Source organism: Rhinoderma darwinii, chromosome 3 (genome assembly GCF_050947455.1).
Source record: "Rhinoderma darwinii isolate aRhiDar2 chromosome 3, aRhiDar2.hap1, whole genome shotgun sequence".
NCBI classification, from domain to species: domain Eukaryota; kingdom Metazoa; phylum Chordata; class Amphibia; order Anura; family Rhinodermatidae; genus Rhinoderma; species Rhinoderma darwinii.
The window spans coordinates 138018199-138042456 of NC_134689.1; the positions used below are offsets into that span (position 1 = coordinate 138018199).

At 42.6% G+C, this 24258-nt stretch overlaps 1 protein-coding gene across 2 annotated transcripts in view; it reads left to right on the forward strand.

Annotated features, from left to right (window-relative positions):
• METTL25 (methyltransferase like 25) overlaps positions 1-24258 on the forward strand; it is a 215290-nt gene that overhangs the window by 74071 nt on the left and 116961 nt on the right. The window contains exons 3-4 of one of the 2 annotated variants that reach the window (XM_075856797.1): positions 13344-13499; positions 21200-21306. In XM_075856797.1, coding sequence (XP_075712912.1) covers positions 13344-13499; positions 21200-21306 — 263 coding nt within the window. Of the gene's footprint in view, positions 1-13343; positions 13512-21199; positions 21307-24258 lie in introns of both variants that reach the window. The other variant, XM_075856796.1, reaches the window with a different exon arrangement.

Here is a 24258-nt window from a genome sequence, read left to right on the forward strand (position 1 = left end):
TCTGATAAGTGACAGACCACTGAAATCAGCTTGACTCACTATTTTATGCTGCCCTCAGACAGGGCAGGTACAAAACTGACAGCTCTGCTTTAATGTACTATTGGTAGGGGTTTGTCCGTCATTATTCCTATTGATCAGCAGAACAAAGGAGCTGCTTCACTGCGGATCCTTCAGTATTTTTCCAGGCACATCTTTACATGCAACCGTGTCTACCACTTCAACTCTGCCCTATTGAAGGCTCCTTCAATGTTTTTTCAGGCAGAGTAGCGCATCCATACATGCGGCTGTTCCTAATACTGCATCTCCGCCCCAATAATTTGAACTGATGTGTTGCTGTAACTTTGAATAGCCGTGACACTCCAGCTGCAACCTCTCTTTTCTGCTGATCACAGGGGTCTCGGGGGTTGTTGATCGCACGTTGATGTCCTGTACTAAGGATAGCCATCATTGTATGTTCCCAGAAAACCCCTAACCAGTTCTAACCTGACAGCCTCCAGATTGAAGTCCTTTCATGTACTTTTAATTAATTTTCCTTCTGTTACTTGGAGATTTAATTTTGTGTTTCTTCCACTTTAAGGAAGTAAATCTTTTCATCTGATATGTTACAGGGGACAGCTTTGTTACAGTACTGCACAGAGAATCAATAAAAATAGTTATAACGTGGGCGACACTTGTGTAGAATGATTAAATTCAGCACAATGAGCTATCTTGCTCTGTGTATTAAATGCAGCAGAGAAATGAAAAGCTGTAAAACAACAGCGCAAGTAACGATCAGCTTTGATAGTGCAAATGGCCCAATAAAGCTTAATTTAGGTGTTTCATACGTTCTTTCCCATAAGACTTGAGCGTTCAAAGCTTTCTTTTACAAGGATGTGGAGAGCCATTGTTAAAGGTAAGTATTGGAAGGATCAGATTTCCCTACTTAAACACATTAACGTACTCTTTCAGCGCTAATCAATTTTTGCTCATAAAACATTAAATGCCAACCAGATTTCTGCTATAGATGAAAGCAGATAATACATTTTATAAGTGGAACCCTCCCCTTCAGTATGCTAGAGTGGGATTTCAATGTAATATTAAAGTGAAGTTGGAGGGACCATGGACTGGAGTTTTGTTTTTCTAAGTAGTAGAGGCATTTGTAGAAAGCGATATCGGCTCACATTAAGAATTACAGGGAATAAATCTGGATCGTAAATTAGCTGTCTACGTGTATCCATAGACGGCCGGTGTGCTCACACTGAAGTACATTAACTACTTGGAAAGTTGTGAAGAAAGATCAACTGGATTATACTAGAGTAAAACTGGAGCATTTAACATTTCCAATCTGCGCTTTCTATCTTGCATACATATAGCAGCCAATTTCTAGACTAGGATGAAATAAACCTCTGTTATAAGAGGGGGTTGAAAGAAGTCTTGTAGTCTTCCATCAAGTTTTCTTACCAAAGATGGCCATACACCGTCAGGTCCTGCTGCTTAAACCGTTCGGGTATGTTCACACGGCCTATTTACGGAAGTAATTCGGGCGATTTAACCCCCGAATTACGTCCGAAATTACGCCTTGAAAGCGTTGACAAACATCTGCCCATTGAAAGCAATGGGCTGACGTTTGTCTGTTCACACGAGGCGTATATTTACGCGTCGCTGTCAAAAGACGGTGCGTAAATAGTCGCCCGCACCAAATAAGTGTCATGTCACTTCTTCAGACGTAAATGGAGCCGTTTTCCATGGACTCCATGGAAAACCAGCTCCAGTTACGTCCGTAATGGACGCGGCGTTCAAGCGCCTGCACATGCCGTTACGGCTGAAATGACGGGGCTGTTTCCAGGAGTAATTTCGGCCGTTACGGACGCTGCCGTGTGAACATACTCTTAGTATGCATTTGACCATAGACTGCTGGAATCAGATTTGACACATTTGTATGGTCTTTTAGAACTGGTCACTACGGGTTCTGTTGCAGTTTCCTTGTACAATTTCATTTTCATACTAATAAATATCCTATCAAAATCCAAAATTGTTTGGACCTGATCTGCTGAAAGTTTTTTTAATACGACTGATTTAGGACCTGTGCTCTTCACCCATGGTCTAATCTCTTTTTTTTTTTTTTTTTAAGAATTGATGCATTGTTATTGATAGTATAACAGGATAGGTTCCATCTTAATAAACATCTAACCCCTACACTACATCAAACTTTATTATCGCATTACATGATCCGACTTCAGAACCCATCAAGCTTAAATACTTGCAATTGTGCTTGAGTATTGTGCCAATAAATCAAGTGTACCTACGTTTCCAGTGAAGGGTTACAAAACCTTTTTTAGTGATACATTTCCTTTCTCCATATGTGGAATTTCAGGCTTCCTTTCACCGATGCTCATTTTGCTCAGTACATGTGTGACAATAATAGTATAATTTTATTTTTCTCCCAAGTGGTTTAGTTAGTTCCAGTTTGAAAACCTTCGCTTTTCTGTAACAGAAGTTGGCACTTTATGCCCTGCCATACCGGTGAGCTTGTGCTAACATACAGCAGCCAATCTGAACACACAGATCTGCAGTAGATAATGATGAGGGAGGGATAATGCAGCAACATGAGCCATTACAGAGACGGGAGATATGAACGCTGACGGCAAAGGAAGTCCAAAACATATCTGTCGTGTACAGGCAACTTCCATGGGATTTTCATGCAACTTCTTAGGAAATAATAATAAGAAAGTTGTAATGGCAGGAAGGAGGTGAAGGGAAAGTGAGCCCTAATCTACCCACCGCCCTGTCCCTGCCTACTTGCAACGACCCGCCCTAGGCGACGAGGTACAACTGGGCGGCGGTCCCTGCGCTGTCTAAGTGCACAGGAAAACAAACCGGGAACACGCAAGGGAAGGGGCAGTAGCCACGGAACGCCACGAGGAAACGGAGCGGCGAACGAACAGTCAGGACCAGGACGAAGTGAGTACACCCGAGCGGGCACGGAGACAGAAGCAAGCCAGGGGCAAAGCAAAGCAGGTCAAGCAGAACTGCAGCAAGGCAGAAGCACGGCAGAAGCAGGCTGGAGCAAGCAGCAGTGGGGCCAGGAATCCAAAAGAATTACAAGCACTGAGGGAGAGAACAGGGCAGGTAATAAAGGACAGGGGGCGGAGCTAACTCCGACAGACCAGGCCGCGATAGGCTCTCCCACTCCTGAGCCTGCCACCCTGGTTGGTGGGAGATGGTGTCAGTCGAACAGGTCTGGCCTCAGGTGTGGATTGATTAATCCCAGGAGTATACCTAGATTAAGTACCTGGCAGATCCCTAACAGTACTCCCCCTTTTATGAGGGGCCACCGGACCCTTACTAAGGGGACCCGGTTTAGTGGGGAAGAGAAGGTGGAACCTCCTGATCAATACCCCAGCGTGAACATCACGGGCAGGTACCCAAGTCCTCTCCTCCGGCCCGTATCCTCTCCAATGGACCAGGTACTGGAGGGAGCCCTGGACCATCCTACTGTCCATAATCTTGGCCACCTCGAATTCCACCCCCTCAGGGGTGAGAACGGGAACAGGAGGTATCCTCGAGGGGGACCAGGACGGGGAGCAGCGTTTAAGGAGGGAGGCATGGAAGACGTCATGTATGCGAAAGGATGGGGGGAGCTCCAGACGGAAGGATACAGTGTTGAGGTCTTCAATGATCTTATAAGGTCCAATAAATCGGGGAGCAAACTTCCTGGACGGGACCTTAAGGCGCAAGTTCCTGGACGACAACCAGACCAAATCCCCGACGACAAACCGGGGGTTAGCAGAACGTCTACTATCCGCCTGAATCTTTTGTGCGCTCTGGGACGCCTCTAGGTTCTTCTGAACCTGGGCCCAGACAGTGCACAGTTCCCGATGAACATCCTCTACCTCAGGATTATTGGAACAACCAGGGGAGACGGAGGAGAACCTTGGGTTAAACCCGAAATTACAGAAAAACGGGGAGACCCCTGACGAGTTACTGACCCGGTTATTCAGGGAAAATTCAGCAAGGGGAAGGAATGAGACCCAATCGAATTGACAGTCAGAGATGAAACACCTTAAATATTGTTCCAGGGATTGGTTGGTCCTTTCCGTTTGGCCATTAGTTTCGGGATGGAAGGCGGAGGAGAAGGACAGATCAATCTCCAACTTTTTACAAAAAGCTCTCCAAAATAAGGAAACAAATTGTACCCCTCTGTCAGAAACGATATTGACTGGGGCCCCATGGAGACGCAGGATGTGTTTCACAAACAAAGAAGCTAACGTCTTGGCGTTAGGTAGCTTCTTAAGGGGCACAAAGTGGCACATCTTGCTGAAGCGGTCGACTACCACCCACACCACCGACTTGCCCTGAGATGGAGGCAAATCGGTGATAAAATCCATGGAGATATGGGTCCAAGGTCTCTGGGGAATGGGCAAGGAACGTAGTAGACCCGCAGGTCGGGACCTAGGGGTTTTGGACCTAGCGCAAACCTCACAAGCGGCGACGTAAGCCCTAACATCTTTAGGCAACCCAGGCCACCAATAGTTTCTGGTAATGAGGTGTTTGGTGCCCAAGATGCCAGGATGACCAGATAGAGCGGAGTCATGGTTTTCCCTGAGTACCCTCAGCCGGTATTGCAGGGGAACAAACAGTTTGTCCCCAGGGACGTTCCCGGGAGCTGCACCCTGATCAGCCGCGATATCAGAAGCTAAATCAGAATCCGTGGCAGAGACGATTATACCAGGGGGTAAAATACAAGCAGGATCCTTCTCGGAAGGAGGATTGGCCATGAAACTACGTGACAGAGCATCAGCCTTAATATTCTTGGACCCAGCCCTATAGGTAACCAAGAAATTAAATCTGGTAAAGAATAGTGCCCACCGAGCTTGTCTAGGATTAAGCCTCCGGGCCGATTCTAGGAAAACCAGATTCTTGTGATCCGTAAGGACCATTACCTGGTGTCTGGCCCCCTCCAGGAAGTGCCGCCACTCCTCAAAAGCCCATTTAATGGCTAGAAGTTCGCGGTTGCCAATATCATAGTTACTCTCCGTGGGCGAAAACTTCCTAGAGAAGTAAGCACAGGGGCGGAGATGGGTGAGGGAGCTGGTACCCTGGGACAAGACGGCCCCCACTCCCACCTCGGAAGCGTCAACCTCCACAATAAATGGCTCCTCTTGGTTGGGCTGAATCAGCACGGGGGCCGAGATAAAGCACTTCTTGAGAGTCTCAAAGGCCTGGACGGCCTCAGGGGGCCAATGGAGGACATCAGCACCCTTGCGGGTAAGGTCCGTAAGAGGCTTAGCGACGACCGAGAAGTTGGCAATAAATCTCCTGTAATAGTTGGCGAACCCTAAAAAACACTGTAACGCCTTAAGGGAGGCAGGTTGGACCCATTCCGCCACAGCTTGAACCTTGGCAGGGTCCATGCGGAATTCATGAGGAGTGAGGATTTGCCCTAAAAATGGTATCTCCTGTACCCCAAAGACACATTTTTCAGTCTTAGCAAACAGATTATTCTCCCGAAGGACCTGGAGCACCTTCCTGACATGCTCCACGTGGGAGGACCAGTCCTTGGAAAACACCAGTATGTCATCAAGGTACACAACAAGAAAATTACCCAGGTACTCTCTCAGGATTTCATTAATAAAATTCTGGAAGACAGCAGGGGCATTACACAACCCAAAGGGCATGACCAGGTATTCGAAATGACCCTCGGGTGTGTTGAACGCAGTTTTCCACTCATCCCCCTCTTTGATGCGGATAAGGTTATATGCCCCCCGTAGATCGAACTTAGAAAACCATTGGGCTCCCTGAACCTGATTAAAAAGATCCGGAATCAAAGGAAGTGGGTACTGGTTCCTTACGGTGACCTTATTCAGGTTACGATAATCAATGCACGGCCTAAGACCACCATCCTTCTTCCCCACGAAGAAGAAGCCAGCACCTACAGGAGAAGTCGAGGGGCGAATGAAACCCTTGGCCAGGCATTCTTGGATATACACCCTCATAGCTTCACGTTCAGGACATGAAAGATTAAATATCCTACCCTTAGGAAGCTTGGCACCAGGCACCAAATCGATAGCGCAATCGTAATCTCTATGGGGGGGCAACACCTCGGAGGCCTCCTTAGAAAACACATCGGCGAAGTCCTGAACAAACTCAGGAAGCGTGTTTACCTCCTCCCGGGGAGAAATAGAGTTAACAGAAAGACATGACATAAGACATTCATTACCCCATTTGGTGAGATCCCCAGTATTCCAATCAAACGTGGGATTATGCAACTGCAACCAGGGAAGGCCTAAAACCAGATCAGACGATAATCCCTGCATCACCAGTACAGAGCACTGCTCCAAATGCATGGAGCCAACCAGGAGTTCAAAAACAGGAGTATGCTGAGTAAAATAACCATTAGCAAGGGGAGTTGAGTCGATTCCTACTACAGGGATAGGATAAGGTAAATCAATACAAGGCATCTTTAGAGACATAGCAAATTCCACAGACATGATATTAGCAGATGAGCCAGAATCCACGAAAGCACTGCCCGTGGCAGACCGGCCAGCAAACGAGACCTGAAAGGGAAGCAAAATTTTATTGCGTTTCACATTTACGGGAAATACCTGTGCGCCCAAGTGACCTCCCCGATGATCACTTAGGCGCGGAAGTTTTCCGGCTTCTTATTCTTGCGCCTGGGACAGGTGTTCAGTAGATGCTTGTCGTTCCCACAGTAGAAGCAGAGACCATTCATTCTGCGAAACTCCCTACGTTGTCGAGGGGACATGGAGGCCCCGAGTTGCATAGGTACCTCCGAGTCCTCCGTGGAGGGGCGAGGAGACGGGACCTCGGGGGGGATCGCAGAAAAGTCAGAGGGGAGCACACTGAAGCGTTCTAGCTGACGTTCCCTGAGACGTCGGTCAAGTCGTACTGCTAGGGCCATAACCTGGTCAAGGGAGTCAGACGAGGGGTAGCTAACCAGCAGATCCTTCAGGGCGTCAGATAATCCTAACCTAAACTGGCACCTTAGGGCCGGATCGTTCCACTGAGAAGCTACGCACCACTTCCTAAAATCAGAACAGTATTCCTCAACCGGTCTCCTACCCTGACGTAAGGTCACCAGCTGACTCTCGGCTAAAGCAGTCCTGTCAGTCTCGTCGTAAATGAGTCCGAGGGCAGAGAAAAAACGATCAACAGAGGAAAGTTCAGGGGCGTCAGGAGCCAAGGAGAAGGCCCACTCTTGGGGCCCTTCCTGGAGTCGGGATATGATGATACCCACCCGCTGGTTCTCGGAACCTGAGGAGTGGGGCTTTAGGCGGAAATACAGTCTGCAACTCTCCCGGAAGGAGAGAAACGTCTTACGGTCCCCTGAAAACCGGTCAGGTAATTTGAGGTCGGGTTCTAGAGGTGAGGTGAGGGGTACTACTAAAGCAGCGTCACCCTGATTGACCCTTTGGGCCAGGGCCTGGACCTGTAGGGAGAGGCCCTGCATCTGCTGGGTCAGGGTCTCAAGGGGGTCCATGATAGCGTCAGCGTAGGAGAAATGGTAGACTAGGTAAGGGCTTGTAATTATGTAATGGCAGGAAGGAGGTGAAGGGAAAGTGAGCCCTAATCTACCCACCGCCCTGTCCCTGCCTACTTGCAACGACCCGCCCTAGGCGACGAGGTACAACTGGGCGGCGGTCCCTACGCTGTCTAAGTGCACAGGAAAACAAACAGGGAACACGCAAGGGAAGGGGCAGTAGCCACGGAACGCCACGAGGAAACGGAGCGGCGAACGAACAGTCAGGACCAGGACGAAGTGAGTACACCCGAGCGGGCACGGAGACAGAAGCAAGCCAGGGGCAAAGCAAAGCAGGTCAAGCAGAACTGCAGCAAGGCAGAAGCACGGCAGAAGCAGGCTGGAGCAAGCAGCAGTGGGGCCAGGAATCCAAAAGAATTACAAGCACTGAGGGAGAGAACAGGGCAGGTAATAAAGGACAGGGGGCGGAGCTAACTCCGACAGACCAGGCCGCGATAGGCTCTCCCACTCCTGAGCCTGCCACCCTGGTTGGTGGGAGATGGTGTCAGTCGAACAGGTCTGGCCTCAGGTGTGGATTGATTAATCCCAGGAGTATACCTAGATGAAGTACCTGGCAGATCTCTAACAAAAGTCTTGAAAGAATGAACAGCACCCAAAAACATGGGAAAATAATTACACCACTGGTGCAAAATTATGTAAAGTTGCAATGTGAGACTACAGGAATATTACATGTATACACATTACAAAACATCGATATATAACGCTTCAATTAGGTGCATGATAAATATGTAACAAGCATGACATGTCTACAACAATTAGGTGTTAGAGGAATTGTACCCTGTTGGTTACGTATATAAAGTGAATGGTAATGTCACCTGATACAGTGTTTAGGAAATCATGGCACAAATCAGTATGCAATAATGTCCGGCAACACAGGTTTAAATAACACGGTTATAGTAGTGGTGGAGCAGGCATTCGTAGGAACGGTTCCAGGGGTGGAGGGAGGCTATAGAGCACCTACGGGATCTCAAAGGGTGGAATCAATTAGAAGGCATGGGTGTATGTAGCGCATGTCTATGGAGCTATAGTAATGAAGCATGTAGCTTTCTTTCATTGCTGGTTACCAGTCAATCAGACGCTAATTGTTTTTAATAACGTTCCATACATCCCTTTTTTCTCACCTAAATGGATGTAACTGTATGCACAATGTATGAATTTAGTTATTTTGCTTGGTAGATACTTGATATACTCCGCTTATTTGTTGCTAATTGATGGCAATGTAGCTCTATATAGTCACCCAGTATTAAGTTTGTCTTCTCTAAGCTGATCTAAAAAAAAAAAAGTATAAAAAAGTATAACTAAGCTCTTCACAGTAAAACTTTCCTGTAACACGTATAACTTAGAAGGTGCTACAATGTGTAGTATCTAGTGTTTTGGTCCCTAAGGTAGTGGAATGATGAAGTCTGTATTAATATAATAACTTGATAGTTGTATAACAATGTGTTATGTATATCCTAATGGCTATCACAACTTGAAGTCTTTTCACGAACCAATGCTGTTTTTTAAAGAGAAAGCTTACACCTTAGGTTTTCTCCCATATCTTGGCAGTTTAACAGCATCTTGTGCAGAATCCTCCTTGTAAATTCATTGGGCTGTAATAGAGCCAGGACAGGCAATAAATTTCAACTTTGAGTTTTATCCGAGCCAGGTATTAAAATGTGCCTTGGAACCAGAAAAGGTATATGTTTGGCCAAACATAAATTTAGGAATAACACTTTCTATAAGATGCAATGCACAGAAAATCCAAATGATCTATCTATGTGGTTGGAGACCTTTTCACAGCCAGCTCATTAAATTTCAGGCTTCTCACTCAATGGTAAACCAGAAAGTCAGGATGTTTCCCTACAGCATTAAATAACCCTAATCCAAATAATACTTAGCATGGAAGTAAAACACTTGGGCAGTAATGATATGGCATAAAGCCCTTTCACTTATTCCCTAAGTACATTCTTGGGTAGGCAAAATCAATACCATGCCATATGTGGTGGACAGTATTCTATATGCCAAGGGATTTGTATGAAGCCTCAACGTTATATTACACATTATGTCTAGAGCCGAGCCAAATAGCAAAAGTATTATTACACGTGCATTTCACCAGTTAGTCTTGTGGCCACTGAAATACACATTAAGAACATTAGGGGCCCAGCTAGCTTTGTATATCTAACCATTATAGTATCTGGGTCTCCTACGCTGGTAACAGGTGCGGGAAGAACTAATATCTGCCATTACTGCGGTAATATATCGGGATTAACAACCGGCTTTCACACATCGTGATTAACATATACATGTGCTGTGTTATGTAGGGTTACGTTTAGATTTCTGGCTGCCTATGAGCACCTCCTAGAATGGCTTTTAAAATCCTTTTCCCATTTTTAGACAATTATGCCATATATATCAATAAGGACATGGGATTCCTTACAAATAGGAATATAAATTACGAACAAAAACTCTGTATGAAACACAACTTTACAGAAGAAAATGGAGCAAGACACCTTCAATAAAACACTGCCCATCAGATGCAGTTATTTATCCAGATATCAGGACTTGTGTATCAAATCTGAGCAACGTTTACAGCCAAAGGTAAACATGTAATGGGTGCTGTTACAGAGGGACAGCCATTAGTGAAAACCCAGAAGCGGCAGAAACGTTATATTTTCATTTCACAGCAGAATTAAATATACCTGGTATTAAAATAACTCAAGTTCTAGGCTCCGACTCTAGGGCAACACACAGTTGCCCTAGAGTTGCAGTACAATAGTGCCCTAATTAGGACTTTACTTCCCCTTACCCAATTGGGAAATTTTGAGATTAAGTCCTAATTAGGGCACTATTGTACTACAACTCTAGGGCGACTGTGCGTTGCCGTGGAGTCTGAGCCTAGAACTTGAGTTATTTTAATACCAGGTATATTTAATTATTTTTAAAATGAAATTAAATGAAAATATAAAGTTTCTGGGTTTTCACTAATGGCTGTCCCTCTGTAACAGCACCCATTACATGTTTGCCTTTGGCTGTAAACATTGCTCAGATTTGATACACAAGTCCTGATATCTGGATAAATAACTGCATCTGATGTGCAGTGTTTTATTGAAGGTGCTTTGCTCCATTTTTGTTTGTAATTTGTATTCCTATTTGTAAGGAATCCCAGTTTACCCTTATTGATTTAGGAATATATAAGTCCCTATAAGACCAGGGGTAATTCAGCTAACCTTGTTTCCATCTTGCACAGTTTATTAGTTCTATGAATGCAGCCAGCGATATTATCAATGAATCACATAAGACACAAAAGTTTAAACAGCACATTCCAACAAAATTAAACAAAACGTGTATACAGGTGCAAGAACGCCTGTGACTGCAAATTTATACAGCACACAAGAAAATGGCGACAGCACACTGCTAACACTAATGCTACCTAAGCCGCTAAATATAAATAAATATGCATTACTGCTAAATCTGCTTACAATAGGGGGGTTCTTAGTGCACATTTTGATCAAATTGTGTGAGCCCACCTGCCATGACAAGGTGACCTCTATAAGGTGGGAACCTATGCTGCACATACAGCCAGAACTGGGACTAAGCTTATATATACTTGGGGATGGCAGGAACCAGCATTAAACTAATTAAAATCACCCAGGCCAGAATGGGAGGAGTGCAAGATCAAAAATGGAGGTAGTCACTAACCCCACATATATGAATCATATAAACAACACAAAAATTGCAAGGCGTTCTTGCACCTGTGTACACGTTTTGTTTCATTTTGTTGGAATGGGCTGTTCAAATTTTTACTGTCTAAGTTAGTCACTCATTATCGTAGTTCAGGGGGTTTTCGAATCGTGACAGATTCCTTTTAATAAACAATAAAATAAAATAGTAAAGCCATTTTCTTGGTGGTTGTGCTATTAAACTAGGGACGTGACATTCACACAGCTAATAGAAATGACAGTTTTTGCAATAGCGCACAGTTTTTTTTGTTTTAAGTTTATATAATTGTTGAGCTGTACAGACTGCTGGGGATCTCGAGTTATATTGCACGATATTTGAAATCAAACAACAGATGTCTCAATTCAAGGTTGTTTTTTTCCTTAGGCTGGGTTTACACCTGGTTGGTGTGTTCTGGTGTTATTCCGTACACAACGGATACCGCCAGCTGCCGCAGGAACCAATTCACTTTAATGGGTTCCGTCGGCTACGCTATTGACTCCGGTAAACCCTGCCGGATCTGCAACAGAGGCCCCTAACAGAGCCTCTGATGCAGATGTGAAAAGAGCCTTACATGTTAAAATTAATCATTTCAAATTAAAAAATTGCGGAGATTGAACTGTATCTGCGTATTCCTCTTCACAATACTTCATCTCTGGACATGTACCACACTGGAACACAGTGGTGTAGGTTCCGTAGAGGTTGGGGACACGACTAGTATGGGGCCCGCCCATGGTGGGAGTAGGGATGCACGATGCATCGAAACTTCGATACTGTTTCGATACCGTTATTTCATGTATGAGAGCGGGGCTGCGGCTGTGTGATACAGCTACTGCCCCGCTCCTGAGTCCTGACAAGTGCGCGCTGCCAGGATGATGCGATGCGGCCAGCGCTGCACTAATGATTTCCGGCAATGAAGACAGAACATGGCGGGCACACTGCAAAACACCCCCATGTTCTGTCTTCAGTGCCTGAACCGGCGCTCATTAGTGCAGCGCCGGCCGCATCGCCTCATGCTGACCGCGCACGGACTTAATTTCCGGAGCGGGGCAGTGGCTGTATTACACAACCGCAGCCCCGCTCTATAACGGCAGAGATCAGGGAAACCTCTCATCTCCGCCGTTATTCCCCTGAATGCTGCGATCAAAGCTGACTGCAGCATTCAAGTGGGAAGGGGGGATGCCCCTTGGATCGCGTCACAGGAATTCCTGTGACGTGATTGAGGGACATACCATATATGGCCAGACAGCCCAGGGTCCATTGAAGGACCCCAGGGCTGTCTTACCATATTTCATGTTAGGGCATATTTAGGTATGTCCTAACAACTGCCTGTGTACTATCCGTACACAGGCTAATGTACTGGCATATAGATATATGCCAGTACATTAAAGTTTAAAAATAAAGTAAAAACATAAAGTAATATTAAATTTAAAAAAATACACGTACACCTTTTTTACAATAAACATTAAAATAAGTCTCTATACATAAAATATACACACATTCAGTATTGGCGCGGCCGTAATAACCTGCACAACAATTTTTTTGCATCATTTATGATGTGTGCGCTGTAAAAAATAAAATAAAAAAACTGCTTTCTTTTACTTATTGTCAGGCACAAGGTGTGATGATTTTAACCTCCATGTGCCTCACATTAATAGTAATTAACCCCATCATGTGCCTTACACATTAACCCATTCTAACTTAGAAACACGATGGGGTTAATTACTATTAATGTGAGGCACATTCAAAATTCATCATCACACCACGCGCCTCGCATCACACAATGGAAGAACTTTTTTTTTATTTTTATTACTGTTGGTAAAGTATCGTTTTGGTATCGAAATCGCAATACTACACAAAGTATCGGTATTGAAGTCCAAATTCTGGTATCGTGACATCCCTAGGTGGGAGGGGTCTCAACATTGACTGCTTTGCTGAGACGCTGTCCTAGTTAGGAAGCTTCCATTGTATAAATAAATATTCAGTTTGTCAAACTAGTGATAAAGATTAATTATTCCAGGGTGTTTCATATAATTATTTGTAATGGATTAGTAATGCTGTATATTATATACAGTTAATAATGTTTTTCTTCTATTTTTTGCAGAAGTCCCAGACATATCCAATATATTTTCTCCAACAACTAACCAACTAGTGAATTTGGAATTATTTGTAGAAGCTGCTCAGTACAATTCCCTAATGAATTTAGGCTTGTGCACCCCCATCGAAGAAATATATGAAACTCTTGCCACACACAGAGCTGGTAAGAAGCTTGGTGAGTTTTCCATTTTTTTTTAATGTTTTTTTTTAAATAAAATAAAGCTTAAATATCAATTTCGATCATTGAATACCAGTTTTCTTTTTAAATCTATATAGGTAAAACATTCTTTGTATAGTAATTTTTCAACAAAACAGTCAGAGTTCAATTTTTATGATACACAGCTTTAATTCCCTTGCGTAGACGCAGGCTTAACCCCTTACTACGCTGACTGTTGTGGCCTTCAGGACGAGGCGAGTGTCTTAATTTTTTCATCTCCGCATTCCAAAAGCGATAGATTTTTTTTTTTCATCAATGTAACCGTGTGAGGGCTTGTTTGTTGCTGGACGAGATTTATTTTTAAATGACACCATTTTTCGGTACATATAATGTATTTAAAAATCTTTAAAAAAAAATTTGTGGTGGGGATATAAAAAACAACTGTTCTGATATTTGTTTTTTGGGTTTTGTTTTTTCACCATTCACCATGTGGGTTCATACAATAACAGCGATACAAAATGTATATAGTTCTTTTTTCAGTTTTACTACTGTTGCACAATAAAAAAAAAAATGCCATTTTCTGAAAGCCATGGATTTTTTATTTTACCGGCGACATAGTTGTGTGTGGGCTTTTGCAGGACGAGTGGACATTATCCATGGTACCATTTTGGGGTATATATGACTTTTTGATCTCTCTTTATCTAGTTTCAAGTTTTCCCAATGCAGTATGCCTGTCAGCCTGAACTACAGTTTTTCACGTCCGAGGTGCATCCGTACTCTGCGCTGCAGGACGCAATGTCACGCATCCCCCATAGATTAGAATCTATGGAGGGATGCGTGAAGCATGAAAAAATAGGACATGTCTTATTTTCTCACGGACCCTTCATACGGTCTGTTGAAACAATGGCTGTCTGAACGGCCACATTGAATTACAAAGGTCCGCGGGACGGCCGTTGTTTCAACAGCCGTCACACGGATGTTTAACACGCTCGTGTTGCAGAAATTTTATGCGACTAAAAATCAGTTCTATTCATCTGAATAGGGTTGTTTCTGCAGCAGGTGCATGGATTTCCGCAAGTTCCACTCATAAATGGAACTTATATTTAGTCACATGTGTGACTGCACCCTAACGCTGACATGCATATTACTAAGCACTACCTCTGTATAAGTATACAAAGATGCAAACCTGGGGGCCATTGTTAGGCACCCAGCTGCCATGACAACCCATCTGTTGAGGGGGCACTGATGGGGGTGATAAAGTATTAGAATCCCTGGTATAGAATAGAATATGTTGCAATTGCTTTGGGTATTTTAAAGGAGTTTTCCCATATCACAAGGACACTTGCCATCACTTTCTGATCTTGAGGGTCTGACTGCTGTGACCCCCTACCGATCATGATTATGAAGGGGGTCTGCAGAACTTAGCGATCCTAATTCATTGCATACTCTCGCCATATGCCATCACTTTCTATGATTGGAAAAGCCTTTTAACTCCTTCCCACATCCGCTATATATACACGACAGAGGTCGGGGGGTGGGGTGATATGAAGCAAGCCTACGGGCTGAGCCCACTCCATAAGATGAATGTGTCCGCTATGTAAACCAGCTAACACTTCAGTTCAGTAAACAAAGTCCTGCTTGAGTGAGATCTAGCCCATTTAACCCCTTAGATATCACGGTCGTTAGCGACCACGGCATCTAAGCTGTTAGAAACAGGGGGTAACCCCCTCTGGTGCCCCCCATAACATGATCACGGTGTGCTGATGGTTGTCATGGCAGCCCGGGGGCCTAATGAAGGCCCCAAGGTCTGCCATCTTTATGCTTTTTATCCAATGATTGCTAGTTAAGTCCCCTAGGGGGACTAATAAAGGAAAAAAAAAAGTATAGTAGAGTTTAAACTTTTTAATAAAAAAAAACACACACATATATATATATATATATATATATATATATATATATATACATACACAATGTATTCGGAAAGTCTTAAGACCCTATCAATTTATTCACATTTTGTTCTGTTAAGGCCTTCTGCTAAAATCCTTTTTCCCCCATCATTCTGCGCTCAATACCCCATAATGACAAAGTGAAAACAGAATGTTCGTAATCTTTGCTAATTTATTGAAAAGGAAAAACTAAAATATTGCAGTGACATAAGTATTCAGACCCTTTGCTCAGTAGTTTGGCAGCGATAACAGTCTCCAGTCTTCTTGGGTATGATCGCACAAGGTTTGCACACCTAGATTTGTAGATTTTCAGCCATTCTTCTCTGCAGATTCTCTCAAGCTCTGACAGGTTGGATGTGGACTGTCTGTGGACAGACATTTTCAGGTCTCTCCAGAGATGTTCGATTGGGTTCAAGTCAGGGCTCTGGCTGGGCCACTCAAGAACATTCACAGAGTTGTCCCTAAGCCACTCCTGTATTGTCTTGGCTGTGTGCTTAGAGTCATTGTCTTGTTGGAAGTTGAACCTTCGACCCAGTGTGTGGTCCACAGGCCCCTGGATCATGTTTTCATTAAGAATATTTTTGTACTTTGCTCCATTCATCTTTCCCTCATCCCTAACCAGTCTCCTTGTCGCAGCCACTGAATAACAGCCCCACAGCATGATGCTGCCACCACCATGCTTCACTGTAGGGATGGTATTGGGTAGGTGATGAGCAGTTCCTGGTTTTCTCCAGACATGACGCTTAGAATGAGGCCAAAAAGTTCAATCTTGGTTTAATTAGAATTTTTTCTTTTGGTTAGGATAGGTCCCTTATAACACACAGGGGGATTAACTATTCATAAATTTATTGGACAACAGGATTGTGTAAACCACAAGCCGAAAAATGTTTACTCCCACTAACCGTGGCAAAAAAATTCTATAAAAATAAGAACATCTTTATTAATGTCACTATTATCATAATATATTTAATGTATCACATACAAAACGGATGATTTTATTAAAAAGTGTCCATGGACCACCATTAATTGACAATATTTTTGCAGTCTCGATAAAGGTGACAGAGGATAATTTTTTGGGGGATTAACCCACTGTTTTTGATTGAAAAATTACTTTTTCATGTTTTCACTTTCCTGAAAGGTATGACAAACTACCAGATCATGAATGGAGGCATTCCTCCCAATTGTACCAGAGATCAATACCAATACAACGGACAAATGTTTCGATATTGCACTATAATTGTGTGTGTGTGTGTGTTAAAAATTAAAAATAAAAAATAAAATTCCCCCAAAGGCAATGTGAAAAAATTCATAAATTAACATAACCGGTATTGCTGCGTCCGTAAAATTATGAACTATTACAATGTAGGGATGTCACGATACCAGAATTTGGATTTCGATACCGATACCAATTTCGATACTTTTGCCAACAGTAATAAAAAAAAAATTCTTCCGTTTTCTGATGTGAGGCGCGACGTGTGATGAATTTTGAACGCGCCTCACATTAATAGTAATCCCATCCTGTTTCTCAGTCATAATAGGTTAATGTGCGAGGTACATGATGGGGTTAATTACTATTAATGTGAGGAACATGGAGGGTAAATTCATCGCACCTCGCGCCTCACATTAATAAGTGAATGAAAGCCGTGTTTATTTCATTTTTTTACAGCGTACACATCATAAATGATGCAAAAAAATTGTTGTGTGCGCCATTACTGAATGTGTATTTTATGTATTGAGACTTATTTTAATGTTGTAAAAAAGGTGAATGTATTTTTTTTTAAATTTAACAATACTTTGTTTTTACTTTATTTTTAAACTTTAATGTACTGACATATATCAGATATGTGCCAGTACATTAGCCTGTGAACGGATAGCACACAGGCAGTTGTTAGGACATACTTGGGTATGTCCTAACAACATGAAATATGGTAAGACAGCCCTGGGGTCCGTCAATAGACCCTGAGCTGTCTGCCCATATATGGTATGGCCCTCGATCGCGTCACAGGAATTCCCTGTGACGCGATCCAGGGGCATCCCCCCTGCTCATTTTCTCCTGAATGCTGCAGTCAGCTGTGATCGCAGCATTCAGGGGAATAACGGCGGAGATGAGGGGTTTCTCTGATCTCCGCCGTTATAGAGCGGGGCTGCGGCTGTGTAATACAACCATTGCCCCGCTCCTGACAGGAAGTGCGTGCGCGGTCAGCATGAGGAGGTGCGGCCGGCGCTGCACTAATGAGCGGCAGTTCAGGCACTGGAGACAGAACATGGGGGTGTTTTGTAGAGCGCCCGCCATGTTCTGTCTACAGTGCCGCCGCTCATTAGTGCAGCGCTGGCCGCATCGCATCATCCTGACCCCGCGAACTTATCATGACTCAGAAGCGGGGCTGTGGCTGAATTACACAGCCGCAGCCGCGCTCCCATACATTAATGTATTACTATACTGAGCTGTGCGGCTGCGCAGCTCAGTATCGAAATACAGGAAATAGCGGTATCGAACCGTTTAGGGATGCACAGTATCGAAACAGTATCGAAGTTTCGATGCACCGTGCATCCCTATTACAATGTAGGGATGTCACAATACAAGAATTTGGACGTCGATACCGATACTTTGTGTAGTATTGCGATTTCGATACCAAAACAATATTTTGGCAACAGTAATAAAAAAAAAGTTATTCCATTTTCTGATGTGAGGCGCGTGGTGTGATGATGTATTTAACCTCCACGTGCCTCACATTAATAGTAATTAACCCCAAAAATGGGTTAATGTGTGACGTACATGATGGGGTTAATTACTATTAATGTGAGGCACATGGAGGTTAAATTCATCACTCCTCGTGCCTCACATTAATAAGTGAAAGAAGTTTTTATTTTATTTTTTTACAGCATACACATCATAAATGACGCAAAAAAATTGTTGTGCAGGTTATTACAGCCGCGCCAATACCGAATATGTGTATATTATGTATTGAGACTTATTTTAATGTTTATTTTAAAAAAAGGTGTATGTGTATTTTTTAAAATTTTTATATTACTTTGTTTTTACTTTATTTTTAAACTTTAATGTACTGGTATTAGCCTGTGTATCAGATATATGCCAGTACGCTAGCCTGTTTACGTATAGTACACAGGCAGTTGTTAGGACAGACCTAAGTATGCCCTAACAGGAAATATGGTAAGACAGCCCTGGGGTCTGGCCATATATGGTATGGCCCTCGATCGCGTCACAGGAATTCCCTGTGACGCGATCCAGGGGCATCCACCCTTCTCATTTTCCCCTGAATGCTGCAGTCGGCTTTGATCACAGCATTCAGGGGAATAGCGGCGGAGATGAGAGGTTCCAATGATCTCCACCGTTATAGAGCGGGGCTGCGGCTGTGTAATACAGCCATTGCCCTGCTCCTGACAAAGTGTGCGCGCGGTCAGCATGAGGTGATGCGGCCGGCGCTGCACTAATGAGCGGCGGTGCAGGCACTGAAGACAGATCATGGGGGTGTTTTGTAGTGCGCCGCTCATTAGTGCAGCGCTGGCCGCATCGCATCATCCTGACAGTGACCACTTTTCAGGACTCCGGAGCCGCAGCCCCGCTCTCATACAATCATGTATTACTATACTTAGCTGTGCGGCTGCACAGCTTAGTATCGAAATACATGAAATAACGGTATCCAACCAATTGGGGATGCACAGCATCGAAACAGTATCGAAGTTTCAATGCATCGTACATCCCTATTACAATGTAACATTATACATGTTAAAAAAAATAATGCCAGAATTATTGTATTTTGGTCACCAAGTCTGTCACAAAAATTGAATAACAAGTGATCCAAAAGCCTTATGTACCAATAAAAACTACAATTCGCCCCGCAAAATACAAGCCCTCACACCGCTCAATCGAACGAAATATAAAAAAGTTATGGCTCTCAGAATATGGTGACCCAAAACAAATTTAATTTTTAACAATTAGTTTTTCCCTTGTAAAAGTAGTAAAACATAAAAATAACTATATAAATTAGGTATCGCCATAATCTTTTGACCTGCAGAATAAAGCTAACATGTCGTTTTTACGGTACTGTGAACACCGTAAAAACAAAACCCCAAAGTTCTTTTGTTTTTTCCAACATTACACCTTAAAGAGAAATTTCTTCCAGTTTCCCAGTACATTATGTGGCACAATAAAATGGTGCCAAGAAAAACTACATCTCATATGGCCATCATACAGCTATATCGACACAAAAAATAAAATAAGTTATGGCTTTTGGAAGGTGGCGAGGAAAAAGTGAAAATGAAAAACCGAAAAATGTACATAAAAATTGTATATTGTATTGTTCCTGTTTTATATTTGAGAACAATAACCTCCTGAGGATGCACCTAGTTTTAGCCCTAAGACGAAAGCAAATTTTTTTTTGTTTTTCAATTGCCTTCCGAGAGCCATAACTTTTAATATTTTCCTTCTGTATAGCTGTATGATGTCTTGTTATTTACAGGACAAGTTGTATTTTTTACTGGCACCATTTTGGGGTACATATACTGTCCAAATAAGGAAAGAAAACACAAATCCTGCAGTTGTTCTTTGGCTTTTGTAGTTACGGCTTATGAAACAACAGTCTTAATAGATCTCCTCGATTTAGTTTTGATGCAGTTTTTGGATCAGTTCTTTGAGCCAAAGCCAGAAATGGATCCAAAAGGAAGGAAAAGTTTTTTGTTTTTTTTAAAACTGACTGATTAATCTTGTGTCCACGCCTGTGTTTGGCTAGAAAAAACTGAAATCAAAGCTGCTTGTGTGTGATCCTGACCAGAACATTTGATCAGAAAAGATCATGACATGTCTGTATTTGCTAAAAACTTGAGTCAATTCAGATATTTCCAAATATTCTGATCTAAGCAACTTAGCCCCAGAGTACACATTATAACTGCAGTGACTGTATGGAATCTTGCCGGCTGTCTCGCCCTTTAATTTCCTCCAGAGGATCTTATTCCATCCTAACTAATTCTGTTGCATGGACTTCCCAGATCTACCTGTTTTATTAGTTACGCCGATTAGGTCATTTGAACTACTGAACTTTAAGCAACCATATGAGATAATGGAAAGTGTGTTTGTAATTTGCCCCTGGAGGATAGGCAGCCATGTGCATCACTGTCATCATTTCACATCTATTGGTATTCGTTCTTCCATTATTAATGTCTCCCAGACAGCAAATAGTTAAACATTAAGTCTTAATTAATTCACAATCCGCCTTGCCAATGCAGATTATCACACAGATTATTTATAATCCACCTTGGCTGTGAAGACTGAATATAACTGCATGGCGTCTGACTTGAGCCATTTCTTCGTTCCATTTGTATATTGAATAGCTATATCACAACAAATGTTTTCGATTATGGATACCACACGGGTTGTCACCCAGGTTTTCTACATTCTGGACGTAAATCCTCATTAGTCATTCAGTGATATGTGAATGAGGGCAAATATCACTGTATGACTGGAAAGATTTACCATTCGGGAGTCTGGAATAGTTGACAACCATAATAATGACAGCCGTAATGGTTATCAAAGCTTGGTAGAATAATATAGCTCACTGGTTTATATTTACCGTACTGGTGATATCTTCTCCTGAGATATAGTTTGTGTTTGCTGATGTATTTGAATAATAATGGTTTTTTATTTAATTGAAAAATTTATGTTTTTAAAAACATTCCTGTGCAAAACGTAATGTTACTGCTTTCAAAAATACCTGATTTTCTTTTTTCTTTTTTTTATACCAGATAAAGAAATAAAAACTGACCAGTTTATGAAGGATAAAAAGTCGCATGAAGTTGTTATCATGTCCCAGTTTGTAGAAGTCCTTGCAAATGTTTATGGTATAAAACAGGTAAATTTATACACTATATTGCATTAATACTAGGTGAATGGATATGTGTAGAAAACCCCTTTCGCCCGTTTCTGACATTTGACGAACAGTTACGTCATAGCTGGAAATGGTGAGTATGAAGTGGCCTCTTGAGCTGAGCACCCTCAAAACTCAGCTGGTGTCGGATGTATTTTACAGTTGACACCTCACTGCAATGAATGAGATTGGAGAGAACTTTGATCCTGGTAATTTAACCATTTAATGTATTTTTGCTTCCATAAAAGTCAGATCTGTTACATTGTAAAAATACAATATAATTATTTAAACATTATGGTGAACGCCGTAAAAAAATCAAAATAAAAAATGCCAGGATTGCTGTTTTTTGGTCACATTGCCTCCCACAAATATACCGTATTTTTTGGACTATAAGACGCAGTTTTTAGCAAGAATAAATCTTGCTAAACAGTCCATGCGTCTTATAGTAGGCAGTCAAGGGCCCCCTGACCGCTCCTTACTTAACCCCTTCCCGACCCGTGATGTGGCGGCACATCATGGAGAGGGGAGGGGATGATGTATGGAGCAGGCTCACGCGCTGAGCCCGCTCCATACACTGCAGGTGTCCTCTTCTGACACACTGCTCTAACGGCCAGGCGCTGTTTCTGGCCGTTTAACTAGTTAAATGTCGTGGTCAATAGCGACCGCGGCATTTATAGTGGTTTTCCCATGAAGGACATTTATGACATATCCACAGGATATATCATAAATGTCAGATAGATGCGGGTCCCACCTCTGGGACCCGCACCTATCTCTAGAACGGGGCCCCATAAACCCTGTTCTATCTTACCCGGCTCCGCTGTCTTCCGTCCACTTCCTGGTTACATGGTTGAGTTACGGAAACAGCTGCTTCTGTAAGTGCCATTTACGGAAGTTACGGAAACAGTGTAGCTCAGCGAGTTGCGCTGTTTCTGTAACTCATCCATGTATTGCAGTGTATTGTACCAGCGATCTAATGATCGCTGGTTCAAGTCCCCTAGGTGAACTAATAAAATGTGTACAAAAAAAAAAAAAAGGTAGATACATTTTCAGGAGTGTAAAAGTTTTTAAAAACTTTAAAAAATATAATATAAATACAGTATAAAAATAAAAAAATTGGTATAGTTGCGTATGTAAAACTCCAAAACAATTACAATATAGCATTATTTGACTCACACAGTGAACGGCGTAAAAAGAATAAATTTAAAAGCCCAGAATCGTTGTCTTTTTGTCACCATAGCGCTAAAAAGAATGAAATAAAAAGTGATAAAAGAAAAAAAATATGTACAAAAAAAATTTGGTAATAAAAACTACAGCTTGACCTCTGCTTTTGCCAGCCTAGCGCTGGGGATATCGCTGTGACGCCGGTAGTGTCAGTGTCCGCGACTCCCCAGCAACCTGTTCTCTGACAGCCTAATCGATTGGTTCGGCTACAGAGAATATGATCACCATTTTTAACTGTTTCCCGACTGCCCACAGTAAATTCACGTCGGCACATGCTGGGCTCTGTGCAGCGCCGACGTGAGTTCACAGTGGGTGTTAAAAGCGCGATCTGGGTGTCTCAGAGTAGTGCTGACACCCGGATCGCGCTGTTAACCCCTGCCTCTGGTCCCGGAGACATGATCGGGACCTGATTGGTTCAGGCCCCGATCATGTGATCGCAGGGAAAGTTTGTTGTAGCAACAAACTGGAGTTTGTTGCTACAACAAACTTTCCCGGGGACCGATTGCAGGTGCTGCCGTCGGTTGCATGGCAAAACCGGAGGCCATACAACGGCCTCCGGGTCTGCCATGCACGGAAGCCTATGAGGACCAGCCTGAGGCTAGTCCTCGTAGGCTTCCTGTCAGTGTGACTCTCAGCGTCACACTGACAGTTTATAACCCGTTACCTAGATAGTGTAATGTATTATAGCAGCTATCAGTGCTGCAGGCGAAAAAGTAATAAAAATGTTTTATAAAAGTTTAAAAACCCCAAAAAATGTTTTCCTATAAGTCTTTTATTACAGGGAAAAAATGAAAACGTTCAAAAAGTACATTTGGTATCGCCGCGTTCGTAACGACCCAAACTATAAAACGATAAGATTATTTTTCCCGCACAATGAACACCGCAAAAAAATAATTATAAAAAAATGCCAGCATCACTATTTTTTTGGGCATCACCCGACCCAAAATATAGAATAAAAAGTGATCAAAAAGTCGCTTCTACCCCAAAACAGTACCAATAAAAACTAAAACCCATCCCGCAAAAAACAGGCCCTTACACAGCTTTTTTTACAGAAAAATAAAAAAGTTATGGCTCTCACAATATGGTGACACAAATTTTTTTTTTTTAATAGAAAAGTGATTTTATTGCGCAAAAGCCACAAAACATAAAAAAAACCTATATACATATGGTATCGCCGTAATCGTATCGACCCGCAGAATAAAGTAAAATGTCATTTATAGCGCACGGTGAACACTGTAAAAAAAAAAAAAAAACAACAATAAAGACAAAAAACATTGTCAAAATTTCTTTTTTTGTTACATTGCTTGCCAAAAAAATCGAATAAAAAGTGATGTACCCTAAAATTGTACCAATGAAAACTACAGATTGTAACGGAACAAATAACCCCTCGCACAGCTCCGGTGAAGAAAAAAGAAAAAAGTTCTGGCGCTCAGAATATAGCGATAGAAATTATGTAGAGCGTTCCAAAAGCGGATAACATCCGGCACCATTTGTCAGTACGACACCGGCCACATATCTATGAATTATTCTTTATTTACCGCATTATTATACCCTCTTATTATGCCCTAATGTTCTCTGCCCAGATTACATATGCCCCCACATTATATGCTGTAATACCAGCAAAACTCCAAACTGAACTACTAAAAATAAAATAATGTTCAAAAAACGATGCAAACATAAAGTAGACATATGGGGGACATTAATTAGCAACAATTT